Source organism: Mauremys reevesii, linkage group 1 (genome assembly GCF_016161935.1).
Source record: "Mauremys reevesii isolate NIE-2019 linkage group 1, ASM1616193v1, whole genome shotgun sequence".
NCBI classification, from domain to species: Eukaryota; Metazoa; Chordata; order Testudines; family Geoemydidae; genus Mauremys; species Mauremys reevesii.
The window spans coordinates 21,506,404-21,524,155 of NC_052623.1; the positions used below are offsets into that span (position 1 = coordinate 21,506,404).

Genomic DNA, 17,752 nt, shown 5'->3' on the forward strand with positions numbered 1-17,752 from the left:
AAAAGATCTGGCATTTCAGGAATTTAATATAACAGGTACACAGCTGCATAGGCTATAAAATAGGAATGGCATGATTTGCTACTGACATGCAACAGTAAGTCCACAGCAACCCTACCCAATCGTTCAGGCCAGGAAGTGATGCATATATTATCCAGTTGAGATTGCAGAGGAAATTTAGGCAGAATTTTAATTACACAAGCTGAAATTTGACCAGGGTACTGGTGTAAAACAGTGATATAGTGCCCAACCCAACTACAGGCAAAGCCAGTGGAAAGATTCCCATAGTGGGGCTCCTGATTCCCTGTGGGCAGTAAATGCCCATTCTCCACTCCCACAAACTCCATGCGAGCTGGACACCTCTCTGCCCTGGTTGCTTTGGAACCTCACCCTTGGCCTTGTGCCTTGGAGCATGCCCCAGGCTGTAAATATCCAGGGTCATCCTGTGACGAGCCACCCTGGGGTGCAACCTGGAACTGGGGTACTGCTGATCCCTCTCACATTGTGACGTTGTGACAAGCTACAAAGCCCTCCACGTTTGCCCTCACACAAACATTCACAGGCAGGGGTCACATCCAGCTGTGTTCATGAATGCTCTGCCAGCCACTGCATGAACCAACAATAGAGAGACTCCAGCCAAAATATCCCCAGCTCCCCAGCCTAAGACCCAAAGCTGCACCATCCTGTCCTGGTCAAAAGCCTGACCAGCATGAATTTATTACCCAGTCCAGCCCTCCCTTGATGGAAAGTGTAGGGGACAATTTCCTAGTGCAAGTGCTGGAGGAACCAACTAGGGGCAGAGCTCTTCTTGACCTGCTGCTCACAAACAGAGAAGAGTTAGTAGGGGAAGCAAAAGTGGATGGGATCCTGAGAGGCAGTGACCATGAGATGGTTGAGTTCAAGATCCTGACACAAGGAAGAAAGGAGAGCAGCAGAATACAGACCCCGGACTTCAGAAAAGCAGACTTTGACTCCCTCAGAGAGTTGATGGGCAGGATCCCCTGGGAAAATAACATGAGGGGAAAAGGAGTCCAGGAGAGCTGGCTGTATTTTAAAGAATCCTTATTGAGGTTGCAGGAAAAAAACATCCCGATGTGTAGGAAGAATAGTAAATATGGCAGGCAACGAGCTTGGCTTAACAATAAAATCCTTGCTGATCTTAAACGCAAAAAAGAAGCTTACAAGAAGTGGAAGATTGGACGAATGACCACGGAGGAGTATAAAAATATTGCTCAGGCATGCAGGAGTGAAATCAGGAAGGCCAAATCACACTTGGAGTTGCAGCTAGCAAGAGATGTTAAGAGTAACAAGAAGGGTTTCTTCAGGTATGTTAGCAACAAGAAGAAAGTCAAGGAAAGTGTGGGCCCCTTACTGAATGAGGGAGGCAACCTAGTGACAGAGGATGTGGAAAAAGCTAATGTACTCAATGCTTTTTTTGCCTCTGTCTTCACAAACAAGGTCAGCTCCCAGACTGCTGCACTGGGCAGTACAGTATGGGGAGAAGGTTACCAGCCCTTTGTGGAGAAAGAAGTGGTTCGGGACTATTTAGAAAAACTGGACGAGCACAAGTCCATGGGGCCGGATGCGCTGCATCCAAGGGTGCTAAAGCAGTTGGCAGATGTGATTGCAGAGCCATTGGCCATTATATTTGAAAACTCATGGCAAACGGGGGAGGTCCCGGATGACTGGAAAAAGGCTACTGTAGTGCCCATCTTTAAAAAAGAGGAGGAGGAGGATCTGGGGAACTACAGGCCAGTCAGTCTCACCTCAATCCCTGGAAAAATCATGGAGCAGATCCTCAAGGAATCAATTCTGAAGCACTTAGAGGAGAGGAAAGTGATCAGGAACAGTCAGCATGGATTCACCAAGGGCAAGTCATGCCTGACTAACCTAATTGCCTTCTATGAGGAGATAACTGGGTCTGTGGATGAGGGGAAAGCAGTGGATGTGTTATTCCTTGACTTTAGCAAAGCTTTTGATACGGTCTCCCACAGTATTCTTGCCAGCAAGTTAAAGAAGTATGGGCTGGATGATTGGACTGTAAGGTGGATAGAAAGCTGGCTAGATCGTCGGGCCCAACGGGTAGTGATCAACGGCTCCATGTCTAGTTGGCAACTGGTTTCATGTGGAGTGCTCCAAGGGTCGGTCCTGGGGCTGGTTTTGTTCAAAATCTTCATTAATGATCTGGAGGATGGCGTGGATTGCACTCTCAGCAAGTTTGCAGATGACACTAAACTGGGAGGAGTGGTAGATACGCTGGAGGGTAGGGATAGGATACAGAGGAACCTAGACAAATTAGAGGACTGGGCCAAAAGAAACCTGATGAGGTTCAACAAGGACAAGTGCAGAGTCCTGCACTTAGGACGGAAGAATCCCATTCACTGTTACAGACTAGGGACCGAATGGCTAGGAAGCAGTTCTGCAGAAAAGCCCCTAGGGGTTATAGTGGACAAGAATCTGGATATGAGTCAACAGTGGGCCCTTGTTGCCAAGAAGGCTAATGGCATTTTGGGCTGTATAAGTAGGGGCATTGCCAGCAGATCGAGGGTTGTGATCATTCCTCTCTATTCGACATTGGTGAGGCCGCATCTGGAGTACTGTGTCCAGTTTTGGGCCCCACACTACAAGAAGGATATAGAAAATTTGGAAAGAGTCCAGCAGAGGGCAACAAAAATGATTAGGGGGCTGGAGCACATGACTTATGAGGAGAGGCTGAGGGAACTGGGGTTGTTTAGTCTTTCTTGGGTTTGTCTTGCAAGAAAGAAACCAACAGGACTCCACTGGCCATCACATACAGTCCCCAGCTAAAACCCCTCCAACGCATCATCAGGGATCTACAACCCATCCTGGACAATGATCCCGCACTTTCACAGGCCTTGGGTGGCAGGCCAGTCCTCGCCCACAGACAACCTGCCAACCTGAAGCATATTCTCACCAGTAACTGCACACCGTACCATAGTAACTCTAACTCAGGAACCAATCCATGCAACAAACCTCGATGCCAACTCTGCCCACATATCTACACCAGCGACACCATCACAAGACCTAACCAGATCAGCCACACCATCACCGGCTCATTCACCTGCACGTCCACCAATGTAATATACGCCATCATACGCCAGCAATGCCCCTCTGCTATGTACATCGGCCAAACTGGACAGTCTCTACGGAAAAGGATAAATGGACATAAATCAGATATTAGGAATGGCAATATACAAAAACCTGTAGGAGAACACTTCAACCTCCCTGGCCACACAATAGCAGATCTTAAGGTGGCCGTCCTGCAGCAAAAAAACTTCAGGACCAGACTTCAAAGAGAAACTGCTGAGCTTCAGTTCATCTGCAAATTTGACACCATCAGCTCAGGATTAAACAAAGACTGTGAATGGCTTGCCAACTACAAAACAAGTTTCTCCTCTCTTGGTTTGCACACCTCAGCTGCTAGAAGAGGGCCTCATCCTCCCTGACTGAACTAACCTCGTTATCTCTAGCCTGCTTCTTGCTTGCTTATATATACCTGCCCCTGGAAATTTCCACTACATGCATCCGACGAAGTGGGTATTCACCCACGAAAGCTCATGCTCCCAAACATCTGTTAGTCTATAAGATGCCACAAGACTCTTTGCTGCTTTTACAGATCCAGACTAACACGGCTACCCCTCTGATACAGATCAAAAATGGTTACCTGAGAAATAAAATCGCAATCTAAGTCTTATACACTAGATAGGATTTGAATCAAGCAGTGTCTCATCTTGTTAGATAGTATAAACAGGCCATCAAGCTTCCATGCACAGGCAGGCTTCCTTCTTCCCTGCCTGGGATCCCCCTTCCCCAGTTCAGTCTTTGTTCCACAAGTGTTTTCAGGTGTTCTCTGGTCTGGAGCATGAGGCCCCATGGTGATGTCACTTCCCTCTTTTATAGTTTCTTCCATTTGGTTGGAACCTCTTTGTTCCAAGCCAACTTCCCAGCCCAGTTTGTGGAAAAATACAGGTACGAAAATGGAGTTCAGTGTCATGTGATCTGGTCACAAGCCCTTGCGTGCTCCTGATGAGTTGTGGCAGCCATTGTTCACAGGGTGACTGAAGTGTCCCCAGGACAGTTCATCAGATGAAGATAAGCTTTCCCCATGGCCCATTGTCTTTGATGGGCCATGCAACTTGAATAGGCCATTCACAGTGTGCTCACAGACTGTATGTAAAGCTTTATGAGTGTTACCTAGGTGCAAGCACATTTGAAATACAAATACATAGTTAATATTCGTAACTCCAGATACAGAAATGATACATTTTATACAAATAAGATAATCATATTCAGCAAACCGTAACTTTTCCATAGGCACCTCACATGGCATATCTTGTACAAGATGCATCATAATCATATCACTATGGTAAATACGAGGTGCAGAGTGTCACATGTCCCACTGGAGGTTGTAGAGAACGAGTAGTATAACAGAGAGGGAATTTGCTTGCATAGGGATCTAGGGGTCAGGACCAATTGGCCAGCTGTTAGAAAAGCAATAGCACACTCCAGGGGCTAGCATTCATTTGCATGTGATCCCTGCCCCTCTTTCAGCTGTGTGCCTCACAAAACACCCAGGGTGTCTGCCACGACCGCATGCCTTGTGTGCCGTTAAGAACATAGGAACCACCATCCCAGAACAGATCAGTGTTGAGTCGATGGAGCTATGCTGATTTACACTAGCTGATGGGCCGGCCCTTTGTGTAGCTAGAAAGGATTCGACCTTTGCAGTAGAGACAGAATAATGTAAACCAGATTTCCCAGCGACTTCCAACTTTAATGTTGTCTGTTCTTACTAATGTCTTACAGAGGAGCAGGAAGCTCCATCGAATGCCTTGGCCAGTGTGGTCCAGTACGTTCCACTAGAGCTCATGGACGGTGTCATAAGAAACCTAACCAATGACGACAGCATAACGGATGTGCAGATGATGACCGCGATCAGTAGGTAGGAGATGTGAGGCGGTACTGGTGGCTGAACGACCTGGAAGGATTCTTACTGTGCATCCTCGGGCCAGAGAAAGACCTGCCCAATAGCTACATTCAACCCTTCCTAGCAATTTCATCCCAGGGCTCAGGCTTAGGAGAAGAATACTATTTGCTGGTATCCTGTACAGCCCTAGTGTGGAGGTTTGAGGGGGGGGGTGGGGGGAGACAGGAGAATTTTGCTATCCCTCCTCACTACTCTCCAAGCATGCAGGACTCTGGAAATAAGGACCAGGATTTTCAACAGGGACTTGTGATTTCTAGGTTCCCCACTTGAGACACCTTAAAAGGGCCTGATTTTTCAGAAAGTGCTGAGAACCTGCCCTCTGAATATCAAGTCCCTTTAAGGTGTCTCAAGTTGGGCACCTGAAGTGGAGGCACCCAAAATCACTAGGCACTTCTGAAAATCTTGCCCAAGGTGAGTGCAACTGCTGGTGCTTTTTCACTGGATCTTTATTTAACTGGGTGATGTATCCGTGGCTTGCACCCTGGCTGTGAAAACGGCTTCAGCCTGAACTCAGAGCTGCTGTTTTCCCTATGGGGGTCTGGGCAGCACAGGTGCTGGTGTTGGTGGCTAGTCAGGCACAACTGACTGGCTTCCGGAGCAGCAGCTCCCTTCTACCTTAGCTCCTGTGAAAGTCACAGCTATAGAATGGGGAGCTCCACGTGCTTGGAAAGCCTGGAGCACGGAGGAACTACAGAAGGTGGTGGGCTGTTTAGTAATCGGTTGGTGACATAGCACAGATACTGTGTAGCACCCAGATCCCACCCCGATGGATGCATGAGAACCACCTAGCTTGAGAGAGCTTATAAAGGGAAGCCAAAGTTGTACTGTCTGCCATTTCCTGCCTGCAGTTGAGCCCCTGCCGATCCTGGCCTGCATGCAAGGGTGCTTGTCTGGTCTGTCAGATTCTCTCTGTAATTGATGTCCAGTGTTTACCCAGTGTCCCAGCTTTGCATTAACATTTATGGTATCTGCCTATATCTGGGACGGTTGGCTAAATAGCAGTTGCAGTTGCACAAAGAGGTGAGGGGGGGAAAACAAAATCAATCTTCCTAGCTGTGTTTATTCCTGAAATAGATTCCAGGCTCCCTTCAACCAAAGTCTGTATGTAGCTAAGGCTTACAGCAGCCAAGGTTCAAAATAACAAAGGGGAGAACTTCCCTGTATGTTGCCTGGACATGGTTTTAACCTCTAGTTTGCAGATTACATGGTAGGGTTTAGCCACTCAATGCACAGCCAAGTACATCTTTTATCCTAGAATGGCAGAGCTATCTCTTTTGGTTGCTCCAGGAGTGGAATGAAGTGGGGCTGGATGACTAAAAAGCCAGAGGACCTTTTTCTCCTGCAGGACAGTGGTTCAAATGTGCCTTAACTTGGTGAAAATGGGAAATTAGCTGCCATCTAATGGTGCTTGGCTGCCGTCTGGTGGTGGTCTCGGTGCAGATCTTGGAGTCACACAAGAGGTATCCCCCTTGTTAGCAGACTCAGTGGAGATGACAAGGAGTGAATGAGCTGCGGAGGCTTTCATCCCTAATCGCTTTAGAACCCATTAACCAGGGAGCAGGGCTACTCAGGAAGAATGAGGGTTTAAAGAGCCAGTTCCTAAGTGACCCGAGGAGCTAGAGAACAGGGCTGAATGAACATCTGGCATTCCAGAGGTGGTCCTTCAAGGTCAGGCTTGGGATAGAGTCTCCTCTCTGGGGTCACCAGCCTCCTCTGCAGGTCTGTGTCCAAGTCCCAAAACTCCTCCCTCTCCCAGGTTCCTTGAGCAGGATTGGCCTAGGAGAGTGTTTATCCTGGGGGCTCCTCCCAGAGGCCACTTCCTGTTTTCCTTTGATACCCACGTCCACCTTGTCCTCCAGGTTAAATGTGTGCTCTCATGAGCCCAAGTACAAACACTCCTCCATAAAGGGCAGGCTGAGCAGATTCCCTCAAGTGAAGCTGGTCTTCTCCCTGGCTCCCTATGCAGAGCATTAACCCCTTCCCTACCAGTCTTAGTGCTGGGTGCGTCCATCACATCCCAGGCTACACGTGGGGAGCTAGCACTGTTTACTGGCATAGCCATTATACCTGGACTGTGGATAAATAAGAGGCTTCTGCATATACATCCCTTTCACCAGCACAAAATTCTCTTTGACTTGCAGGGTGGGGTTTGTTTTCATAAAGTCTACAGTGAGCCGAGTCAAAGCGCGTCTGTATTTCAGTGCTGTTTCCAACCCACATGGTCTTTTCTTTCTTTTCATGGGGCACTAATCCCAGATGCCGCTGTGGACTCTAATCGATAATTCCACTAAGAGCTCCAGATTCCAAAAATAGCCGTCGCAAAATCAATTGCCTCTTTCCTGTAAAATCCTCTGTTACAGTGAATGATTACTCATTGCTACCGAAACATTAAGCAGAGCTTGGGAAATGTAATTAGGCTCACTTAGGAGCCAGGCGGAAGTTTTGGTGGACTGTTTATAAACTGATGGTGCTCCAGAGAGCTACATTAACATCATTCGTTCTTCGAAGTGGAATTACTTTGAAAGTCACTTAAAGGGGTTTTATTTTTTTGCATGGAACCAGCTACCTCAACACATACCAAATATAGTAATAGTTTACATGTGTATACAGCCCCTTTCATCTCAGAATGCTTTAGAAACCACATACATAGAAAAAATCTTTCAGTCATGAGTGAAGGCAGCCACCTTTGGGGTGGGAAGGTTCTAGCTAGGGGATAATCAGCACACAGTACAACAGCTATGGGGGGAGTGAACAGGGGTGGCTCTAGGTATTTTGCTGCCCCAAGCACGGCAGGCAGGTTGCCTTCGGCGGCTTGCCTGCAGGAGGTCTCCAGTCCAGTGGGTTCGGCGGCACACCTGTGGGAGGTCCACCGAAGCCGCGGGACCAGCGGACCCTCCGCAGGCAAGCCGCCGAAGGCAGCCTGCCTGCCGCCCTCGCGGCGACCGGCAGAGCGCCCCCCGTGGCTTGCCGCCCCAGGCATGCGCTTGGCGTGCTGGTGCCTGGAGCCGCCCTTGGGAGTGAGGAATGGAATATTTTGGCCAAGGACATTGGAAAAAAATGCCTTTTACAAAAGTTGTCCTTGGATCTTCAGTACCTCTAAGGACTTTTGCTCCTCTGGTTATACAATGCAGTTCAGTGGATCGTTTCTATCTCTGTCCACATAAGTATTTGTGTGGCTACCTTTCAGTGGTGTTATGTTTATTCCATCTGTAAAATGAGGATCATGATACTGACCTCCTCGGTAAAGTGCTTTGAGGTCTACTGATGAAAAGCACTGTCTAAGAGCTAGGTGGAGTTCTATGTAGAGCTGGCTGAAACTTAGAATTTCTGGTTCATGGGAAATTTCAAAAAATTTCATTTCAGACCCACAGACGTGGTGTTTCTGAAACAAAATGTGTTCCCAGGACCTGCGGCAGCTGCCTGAACTGTGCATGATTCTGCTCCCTTCCACCGCTGCTCAAGCGGGGTCTCTCAGGGTTTTGGTTTTTTTTTGGCTCCAGGTTGTGAATATGGGGACAGAGCCCAGTTAGAGCTGGGGCTTCTGCGCTCCTCAGCTCCACGGAAGGAAGGCAGGAAACTCTGCCATGGTGGGCCTGCCCCAGAGCAGTGAAACCTGGAAACCTGGACTCCCCATCACCTGCCAGGAACCTATGCAGATTGTGATTGGATGAAAGCTCATTGAACCCGAGATGGTTTCACAAACACACACAAATGATGATAAAATATTTCCTTTGATAATAATCTAAATTTACAAATAGGCAAAGCAAGAAAAATGCTGCCTGAGAATCTATTAGAGTTTGATTTAAGGATATTTACACTGTATACTTTGACATGTGATATTGACCATTGATGTTTTAACACTAACAATTGTAAAGCTTTAACTTTTTGAATCTCAACAGATACTGTCATTAAATAATTAGTCTGAGCCCCCACATAATTTCCTGCAACTATGCAAAATTAAATAGATAAAAATAGAAAAAAATGCTTCAAGATAAACATTGATATTATCTGTTGACATTATAATAAAAATATTGAAATTCTGCCAAGCCTAACTATAAGCTGATCCTAAATCCATTGAAACCCAGCTCAGGAAAAACTTCCTAACGGTAAGAACAGTAGGACATTGGAACAGATGCCTAAGGAGGTTGTGGAAGCTCCTTCATTAGAGGCTGAAGCCATCTGTCTGGGTGGTTTAAACGCAACAAATCCTGCATCTTGGCAGGGGGTTAGACTAGATGACCCTGGCAGTCCCTTCTAACTCTATGGTTCTATGATTCTATGCAATCACCAGTGGAAAGACTCCCCATCCACTTTAATAGTTTTTGGATCAGGCCTTCTTAATGGCTATGTAGTGCTGACTGAATTACTAAAATCCTAATCCAGCAGTCACTGGGTTTAGTGTAAAACATGGGATGGTTTATTTGGGGGCAGTTTCTTTTTGGGTTGTCCCAAGCTCCTGGATAGGATTTTGGAGGTGACGGGGTTGTCCGGGACATCATGGATTTTATAATGCATATGTTAAGTCATTATTCCACATATTTGTTTTCCATTGTAGGATGATTGACTGGGTCTCTTGGCCCCTAGGGAAGAACATTGACAAATGGATCATCGCTCTACTGAAGGGTTTGGCGGCAGTGAAAAAGTTCAGCATCTTGATTGAAGTCACTCTTTTGAAAATTGAAAAGGTCAGTGGGCCCTTCAGACATGGCTGTGGAGTCCGTCCTTCCCCCTTAGAACAGGACAGAGACGCTCCAGCCTTTAGATCAAATTTGACTGAGACGTATATTGACATTAGTGCTGCAACCAGGTGACTAACGGGGTCACCGTAGAATTGGATATTCGGTGCACTGGAGCTGTGCTAGTGGCTTGTACCCACTGGAGTTTGTAACCACCTTACCTTACTATCTACAGAACTGGTAGACTGGAATCTGCCTTGTATGGCTTTCTAGCTAGCAGTTCTTGCCCCCACATACAATGGATATATAGAAGTGGGAGGCAGAGCTGCCTAGTTGCTAGAGCAGGACACTGGGAGTCAGGAGTTCGTTGCCTGATTCTCATTGGCTCAACGTGTTTCCTCAGACAAGTCAATTACAGCCACCTCTAAAATGACTGTGGATTTTGGATCCCTCGTCGTTGGAGGGCCCAACTTGAGACACTTAGGACCTGATTTTCAGAAGTGCCAAGCATCTGTAGCTCCCATTGACTTTAACTGTTGTGGTGAATGCTCAGCGCAGTATGAAAATGAGGTCCTGGGTGTCTCAAGTTGGGTACCCAAAATCAATGGCCACTTGAGAAAATATTACCCCTGCATCTCTCTGCCTCAGTCTCCCCATTTGTACGATGGGGGACTGTGACGAGCTTGGTCACAGAGACCCCTTGGGACTGTCACCTGATGCGCTGAGACAACTTCTAAGCCCGTTTTCTCTGCCAGCTTGGGACTTCAAAACCCTGTCTTATTGAGCCAAATACGCTAACCTGCTACAACACAGACCCAAGGTCTGAAACACGTCCCCAAAGCTGCTGACTTAACTGAAAACAGCTTAGTGAGTACTCCTGTCTTCAGCACCCAGCTCCCAATAGGATCCAAACCCAAAATAAATCCATTTTACTCTGTATAAAGCTTATACAGGGTAAACTCATAAATTGTCCGCTCCCCATAACACTGATAGAGAGATATGCACAGCTGTTTGCTCCCCCAGGTATTAATCACTTACTCTGGGTTTATTAATAAACAAAAGTGATGTTATTAAGTATAAAAAGTAGGATTTAAGTGGTTTCAGGTAATAACAGACAGAACAAAATAAGTTACCAAGCAAAATAAAACAGTACATGCAAGTCTAAGCCTAACACATTAAGAAACTGAGTACAAGCAAATCTCACCCTCAGAGATGTTCCAATAAGCTTCTTTCACAGACTAGACTCCTTCCTAGTCTGGGCTCAGTCCTTTCCCCTGACCTTGCTAGTTCCAGCAGGCATCTTAGGTGGAAAGCAGGAGATTCCACATGACTGGGACTCCTTTGTTCTGTTCCACCCCCTTTTATAGCGTTGGCACAAGGCGGGAATCCTTCGTTTCGTTCTGGGTCCCCACCCCTCCTTCGAAATGGAAAAGCACCAGGTTTAAGATGGATTCCAGTATCATGTGATATGGTCACATGTCCTGTGAGACCCCTAGTTAGGGTGACCAGACAGCAAGTGTGAAAAATAGGGACAGGGGGTGGGGGGTAATAGGAGTCTATATAAGAAAAAGACCCCAAAATCGGGACTGTCCCTGTAAAATCAGGACATCTGGTCACCCTACCCCTAGTCTCCATTCTTCCAAGGCTGGCCAGCATGTACCCAGGAAGTTTTGCAAGTAAACAGAGCCATTCACAACCAATTGTCCTAGTTAATGGGAGCCATCAAGATTCCAAGCCACCGTTAATGGCCCCACTTTGCATAATTACAATAGGACTTCAGAGTAATACTTCATATTTCTAGTTTTAGATACAAGAATGATACATAGATACAAATAGGATGAACACACTGAGTAGATTATAAGCTTTGTAATGATACCTTACAAGAGACCTTTTGCATAAAGCATACTCCAGTTACATTATATTCATACTCAGAAGCATATTTCCATAAACATATGGAGTGCAATGTCACAGGAACAATACTTACCTACCTTGGAGAATCAGCCATGGAAGGCACTATTAAAGTGTAAAGTGTTACTGTTAACTGCAAGTACCTCTTGAATGAACCAAACAGAATGGCAGGGGCATATTATTTCTCCTGGTGCTGCTTTTGTTCTTCTTTCCTTCCGATGTTAATCCATTAGAAACTGACCTGACAGCCATTTAAAATTGGCTTGTGATGCATTTAGCTGCTGGGATTGTGGAAGCAATGGGTTATAGATCCGCTTCGGGAGTGTTGGCATTTTTTGCCCGTTATCTTGTGAGATGCTGATCTTGAAAGAGGAGGATATGGTTACTAGCCCTCTGCTTTCAACGCGCAGGCTCCAGTGATTTGTCTGAGGGGCTGAAGACATTTGAAACATCATGGCAAAGAAAGTGAGGATTAATTTAGAAAATGTAACATCGCTTTGCACTTTTTTTTTCCCATATGAGGAGCTCAACTCATCTTGGCATTGTGGCAGCCCTGATGAGGGATTGGGCGAGGCACACTACACATGTGCAACAGAGAGTCTCTGCCCCAAAGTCTCATGGTCGTGGCAGGTGGAGAGACACAGCGGGTGCCCACAACTGGCTACTGGGGGCAGGGCAATGCACATGTGACACATTTATGTTTGGCATCCCGAGTAGCAGTGCCAGCACCTTGTTGAGTGGTGAGCCTCCAAACGCTCCTGTGAGCTGGGAAGCTGTTATCCTCCCCTTACAGAGAGGGAAACTCCTGGCCCAGAGAGGGCCCATGACTTGCCAGAGTTCAAGCTTCGAGTCCATGGCAGAGCCAGGAATAGAAGGTGGATCTGCTCACTCTCACGCATGTGCTGTAACCACAGGCTCATTACGTTCTCTTTTTGCGAGGGACTCCTCACCACAGCACGAAAACCTCTTGGAGATCTTTCTGTGCCCCTGCCCTCACTCGTCCATCAAATCTATTGTTGTGCAGCCGCCCACATGGCAATCCCAGAAACAGGGGATGGGGCTTCTTGTCTCAGGAGCATCCCTTCCCACTCAGTCTAGGTCCTGATGACAGGAAGCCCCGCCACCCAGACCTTCCCTTTCTCTTGCCCTGTACCTCTCTCCTCTCCGTGATCTTCAGCATTGCAGGGTGTCTCTCCCTGCCATGCCCAGTGCCGGTGCATGCTCCTTCCTTCCTTCCCCACTTCACCTGGCTGCCAAGTGAGCCCTTCCCTGTCTGGTACTGGAGAGAGACAGGGTGCTCTGGAATGTGTTGGCTCAGCAGCAGTCACTGCTTCTGGGCTGGCAGGGCAGCCAGGAAAAGGAAGCCCGGGCACGCACTGGCCTCTGGGGTTGCTGAAGCGTGAGGATGTGGGATTCAGTATCTGTCTCGTGGAGGGGAGGATAAAGAGACTGACCTCTCCCTGCTGCTCTGTGCTCCTTGCTTTGCTGCCGCTGAGCTGAGTGAGTCCCTCCGTCTCATCTCACCCAGCCGCCGTCAGCCGACGCACCTGGAATCGCAGCACTTGGGACTTAGCCGGGTGTGCTGGCGAAGGCTGCTGCTTCTGCTATAAATACACTTGAACTTGACTTCAAGAATTGCTCCCCCAGAAGTAGGAATCTGGAGGGTGAAGGGAACAGAAGCTGTTTCCTCTGGGAGCAGCTCTTAATTACCGTGCCCAGGGAGCTGAGCTGGGTGGGACGTTAATGAGATCCCTTTTATTCCACCTGTGCTGCAGTCACCTTTTGTGCCTTCGTCTCCTCTCACGGTCTCCCCGGCGCTCGGCTCTCCAGCTGCTGCCGCTCACCGTCTCCATGCAGAGAGGTCTCCACATCAGGACGGCTGTCTTGATTTAAAACTCTCCCGTCTCCCTCCTGGGCCTTGTCTCTGTTTTCATCACTCCCCCAGTATTGACTTCTGCAGCTCCTGGCATCTGGGTTGTGTTCATGGCTCTGCCACAGACTCCCTATAACAATATTTCCCACACAGTGGGTCCTGACCCACGATTGGGTTGCAGGAAGGTGGCCATGCCCAGAGCTGGATTAACCCATCACGGGGCAGTGGCCTAGGCAAATGTACAGTTCTTGTCGTGTACACAGGGGAGGCTGTGGGGTGGAAGGTGGGGTTTGGACAGCGATGGCTTCTGTCCCATGGGGCTGAGCCCCACTCTCCTCTTCAGACACTGTTGCCTGGTGCTCAGGGTCGCAGCATCACACAGGTTTGGCCCAGCCAGAAGTTGGCGTCTGGTCGCAATACCACTCACTCAAATTTGGCCCTGCCTCCCTCCTGTCAGTTTGGAGGGTTGGCCAGGCCAAACCTGAGTGGCTCTGCGATCCCATCGTGCACCGGGTTGCAGAGAGACCAGGCCCGGCTCTGTAAGACAGGAGCTGTCGCTGCAGGGTGAGTGCAGGGCGGGCTCGCTCTCCAAGACTTCAGTCCTCTTCCCCCAATTCTCCTCCACACCGGGATTAGCTGGGATTAGGCTTGCAGTGCTGGGACAGCGTGTACATGTCGTGTCTGTTTAGAATGTAAACTCTTCAGGGCAGGGGTTGTCTCTCAGCCTCAACTGTGGTCTTTCATCATCCCAAAACTAGAATTATCCTTAATCTTCCTGGCCTGCGGCTCCAGAACATCCCTCTACCTCTGCTGTTTTTAGACCCTGTACAGTCTGAAGTTGTATTCCATGGTACTCTCCCCATCCGTGCACCAACCGGGCCTCACCCTACCTGGCTTATAACAGCAGATCAGAGAGTTTCCTGAGTCATGCAGAGGTGTCTCTACCAATCTTAATAAGACCACCATGTTTAATGCCTAAAAGCATTTCTGTGCTTTTCCCTCCATAGGTCTTTTCCAAGTTGCTGTACCCCATTGTGAGGGAGGGAGCGCTGTCCGTTCTACTGTACATGCTGCTGAGTTTCCAGCACTCGCATGAAGCATTCCACTTGGTAAGGCTAAATCCAGACTTAGACAAGTGTGTCATACGGAGCATATCATACCCCAGTTCAGTATGATGAATGTAATAGCTAAGGTAGCTGAAAAAGAGCCTGGATGCAAAGACGCTAGAGAATCATCTTCCATGGCCAGAGGTTCTCAAGATTATTTTCATGGCATGCCACAAATCGGAACCCAGTCCTTCCTCAGCTGCTCCTCAGAACCTTTTGCATCCATCTCTACAGCAGATTGATGGTGGCACTAGGGGAACCAGAGCTGGTGTATACGGGGTGCTCTGAGCCTAAGGAGTTGATTGCAAGGGACCAAGCAAACATGCTACAGCAGGAGACCAGGGATGAAGACTGGGAAGCCGGTTCCTACCTTCTCCCTGATAACTCCTCCCTTCTTTGGCTTAGCAAACATAGGAAGCCAGACAGGTTTGCCTCCTATCTGTTTATATTGGCATGTATGTCTTTGATGAGGTCTGAGAAATGTTCATTCAAGAGCTTAGGAAAATATTGATCGCAAAAAGGTGTTTGTTTCCCTCCCCAACAAAATGTCCCATTTTTCTCAATGAATGAAATCCCCACAGATTAGCAAAAGCAGATTCATGCTTGAAATGAAAGAAGCATGCAACTGTTTTACAAGCCAGAGGCAGTGTTAGAGATAATTTCATTCAAAAATAGTCATTCAGGACAGATGAGGTGAAATCACAGGGAACAAATTAGTGAGAAATGTTGCATGAATTTCCATGGGAATTTTTAAACCAGGATGTAGCACATTTGGGAAGAATATATTAGTTCCATACTGCTACGGACCCAGCAGGGGGCACTTGTGTACAGGTCTTTTGGGTTTGGAGTTTGTAAACTAAGAGCTGCTTTTTTGCTTTAATTTCCTCTATAAAGAGTGGATTTAAAACAAAATAATCAATTTGGCTATTTGGACATCTCCTCCCACCCATCCGGCTATAGTTTATAGAGATTTCAATAAAATGGTACAAATCACAGATTAATCAACATACGCTCAATTAGCAATAGATGTAGCTCATAGTTTAAGGTTAAGCTCCTTAATGCTCCATTCCAGCAGGCAACATTCCATTCCCTAGTAAGTGTGTGTATGGACAGACAGCACAGACTAAGAGAGGGGGTGAAATTCACCCTTGTGCAAAGGCCTAACATGGGGCCTAGGTAACACACTTAAGCCTCAATTAAGCCCTCAAAATAAGGTTTAAGATCCTGATCCTGCATCACTGAAGACCAGGGGGCTTTGCTCTTGACTTCAATAGATTGAAGGCCTGTGCACCACTTAAATCTCAGTTAGGGGTCAAGCCCTAACTGGGATTTAAGTGGTGCACAGGCCTTGTGTGCCGGCCCTCTGGAAGGGGTGAATTTCACACAGATACCTTAATCCAGTGTGTGGTGTGTGGTGTAGATGCATAACTAGTCTGAGACTTATGTCAATGACTTAACTTTTTTGCTATTTTTAGCTTCTTCCCCACATTCCCAGACTGGTGGCCTCTCTGAACAAGGAAGACTCCAACTCCGCAACAAGCTGCCTGGAACAGCTGGCCGAGCTGATCCACTCTATGTTCTTCCGGTTTTCAGGATTTCCAGATCTCTATGAGCCGGTCATGGAAGCAATCAAAGTAAGTCATGCAGTTCTAGTCGAGTCCTCTGAACCGCATGTAAACTAGCTTTAGTTTGCTGTTCAGTACAGAGCAACTTTCTCATCATTAGAGATGGGCCTGAAACATATCTGAGCTCTCCTCACTCTGTGGGGAAGGGGATGCTTCAGATTCTGAATCTGGATCTTATTTGGGCAGCATGGCCCTGTCTTGCGGGGAGGGACCATCTCTTACTATGTGTCTGTGCAGTGCCTAGCACTGTGGGGTCCTGATCACAAGTGTTGCTTCCAGCCACCTCTCTAATCCAAATAAAATAGAGTAAGTTATACGATGCTTAAGCAAGTCATAGTGGGGAGTCAATACTGCCCCCTATGAGTTTCCAGTGACCTGAATTTCCCACGGAAGCCTTGCCAACAAGTTCTACTGGTACCTGTTAGCGATTCTTTATTACATCACAGGAAGTAAAATGGATTTTGACAAAAATCTCTGGTTGTTTCTAAGGCTCTTCCTATTCCAAATGAAGACCGAATTAAACATTTACTGGGACAAAATGCTTGGACCTCCCAGAAGAATGAGCTGGCCTGTTTCTACCCACGTCTAGCTTCCAAATCTGACACGGGGAAGATTGGGTTAATTAACCTGGGGAACACCTGCTACATGAACAGCATCATTCAGGCTCTTTTCATGGCCTCCGAGTAGGTTTCCTTTCCCTCTCCTCTATCAACAGTGCTGTGAATTTGTCTGCTACAGAAATTGGGTTTCCCCAATGGCTAATTTTCTCTGTCTGTGTTTTTGATTTGCTTTTAAAGCTTTAGGCACTCAGTGCTGAATTTAACCGAAAGCAATTCTCAGCCCTTGATGACAAAGCTCCAGTGGCTCTTTGCATTTCTGGAGCACAGTCAGGTAATTATTGCACATTCTTGTTTGTACCGTTGGCGATAGAATGGCTCATCTGGGTGCTACACCCTGCCTGGTTCAATTGCTGATAAGAGGCCTATGTGTCTTGGTGCAGTTTATAAAGTGCCCAGTTCTGTTTCTTATGTACTCCTGGAGGAATTCGGTGCCACTGCGCAATGCAGAATTAATGTTCTGTGCAGAATTTCATGTTTCCCCTGCAGACCTGGGACTGCAGAATTGCTGGCTGCCAGTAGGGGCTGCTGTACTCTGCAGAGCCTGGCTCTCCAGCTTGCAGTGAGCGACGTGCCCACCCTGGTGGGGATGGAGACTCTGCATGCTCTGGCTGCCTGGCTTGATCCTCATCTGCCCAGGGATAGGAGAAAGCATGGGAGACGTGGCTCTGGTAAAGGGTGAGGAAGGGCAGGGCCGCACTGCACTGTTTCCCCAGGCAGAATATTAAAGAAGTTGTGGGGAGTAAAGGCTCTGGGAGGGAGGGGGTGCAAGTGTCTCGGCCAGAGGTGCCCTATGGCTGGACTCTGGGGGGAGGGAGGTGCAGGTGTTTGGGCTCTGAGGGGGCGCCATGCAGCCCTTTCCAGTACCCTGCAACTGGAACTGGGTTGTCATAGGTGTTTCTTTAACGCTCTACTCCTGGGAGAATCTTTTTTTCTTGGGGT

The 17,752-nt window shown here is 47.7% G+C and overlaps 1 protein-coding gene across 3 annotated transcripts in view; it reads left to right on the forward strand.

Annotated features, from left to right (window-relative positions):
* Positions 1–17,752, forward strand: part of USP35 (ubiquitin specific peptidase 35) — a 63,055-nt gene that overhangs the window by 23,984 nt on the left and 21,319 nt on the right. For all 3 annotated transcript variants that reach the window (XM_039491365.1, XM_039491357.1, XM_039491375.1), the window contains exons 3-8: positions 4,825–4,960; positions 9,561–9,690; positions 14,470–14,571; positions 16,044–16,202; positions 16,683–16,876; positions 16,991–17,084. In XM_039491365.1, coding sequence (XP_039347299.1) covers positions 4,825–4,960; positions 9,561–9,690; positions 14,470–14,571; positions 16,044–16,202; positions 16,683–16,876; positions 16,991–17,084 — 815 coding nt within the window. The remainder of the gene's footprint in view (positions 1–4,824; positions 4,961–9,560; positions 9,691–14,469; positions 14,572–16,043; positions 16,203–16,682; positions 16,877–16,990; positions 17,085–17,752) is intronic.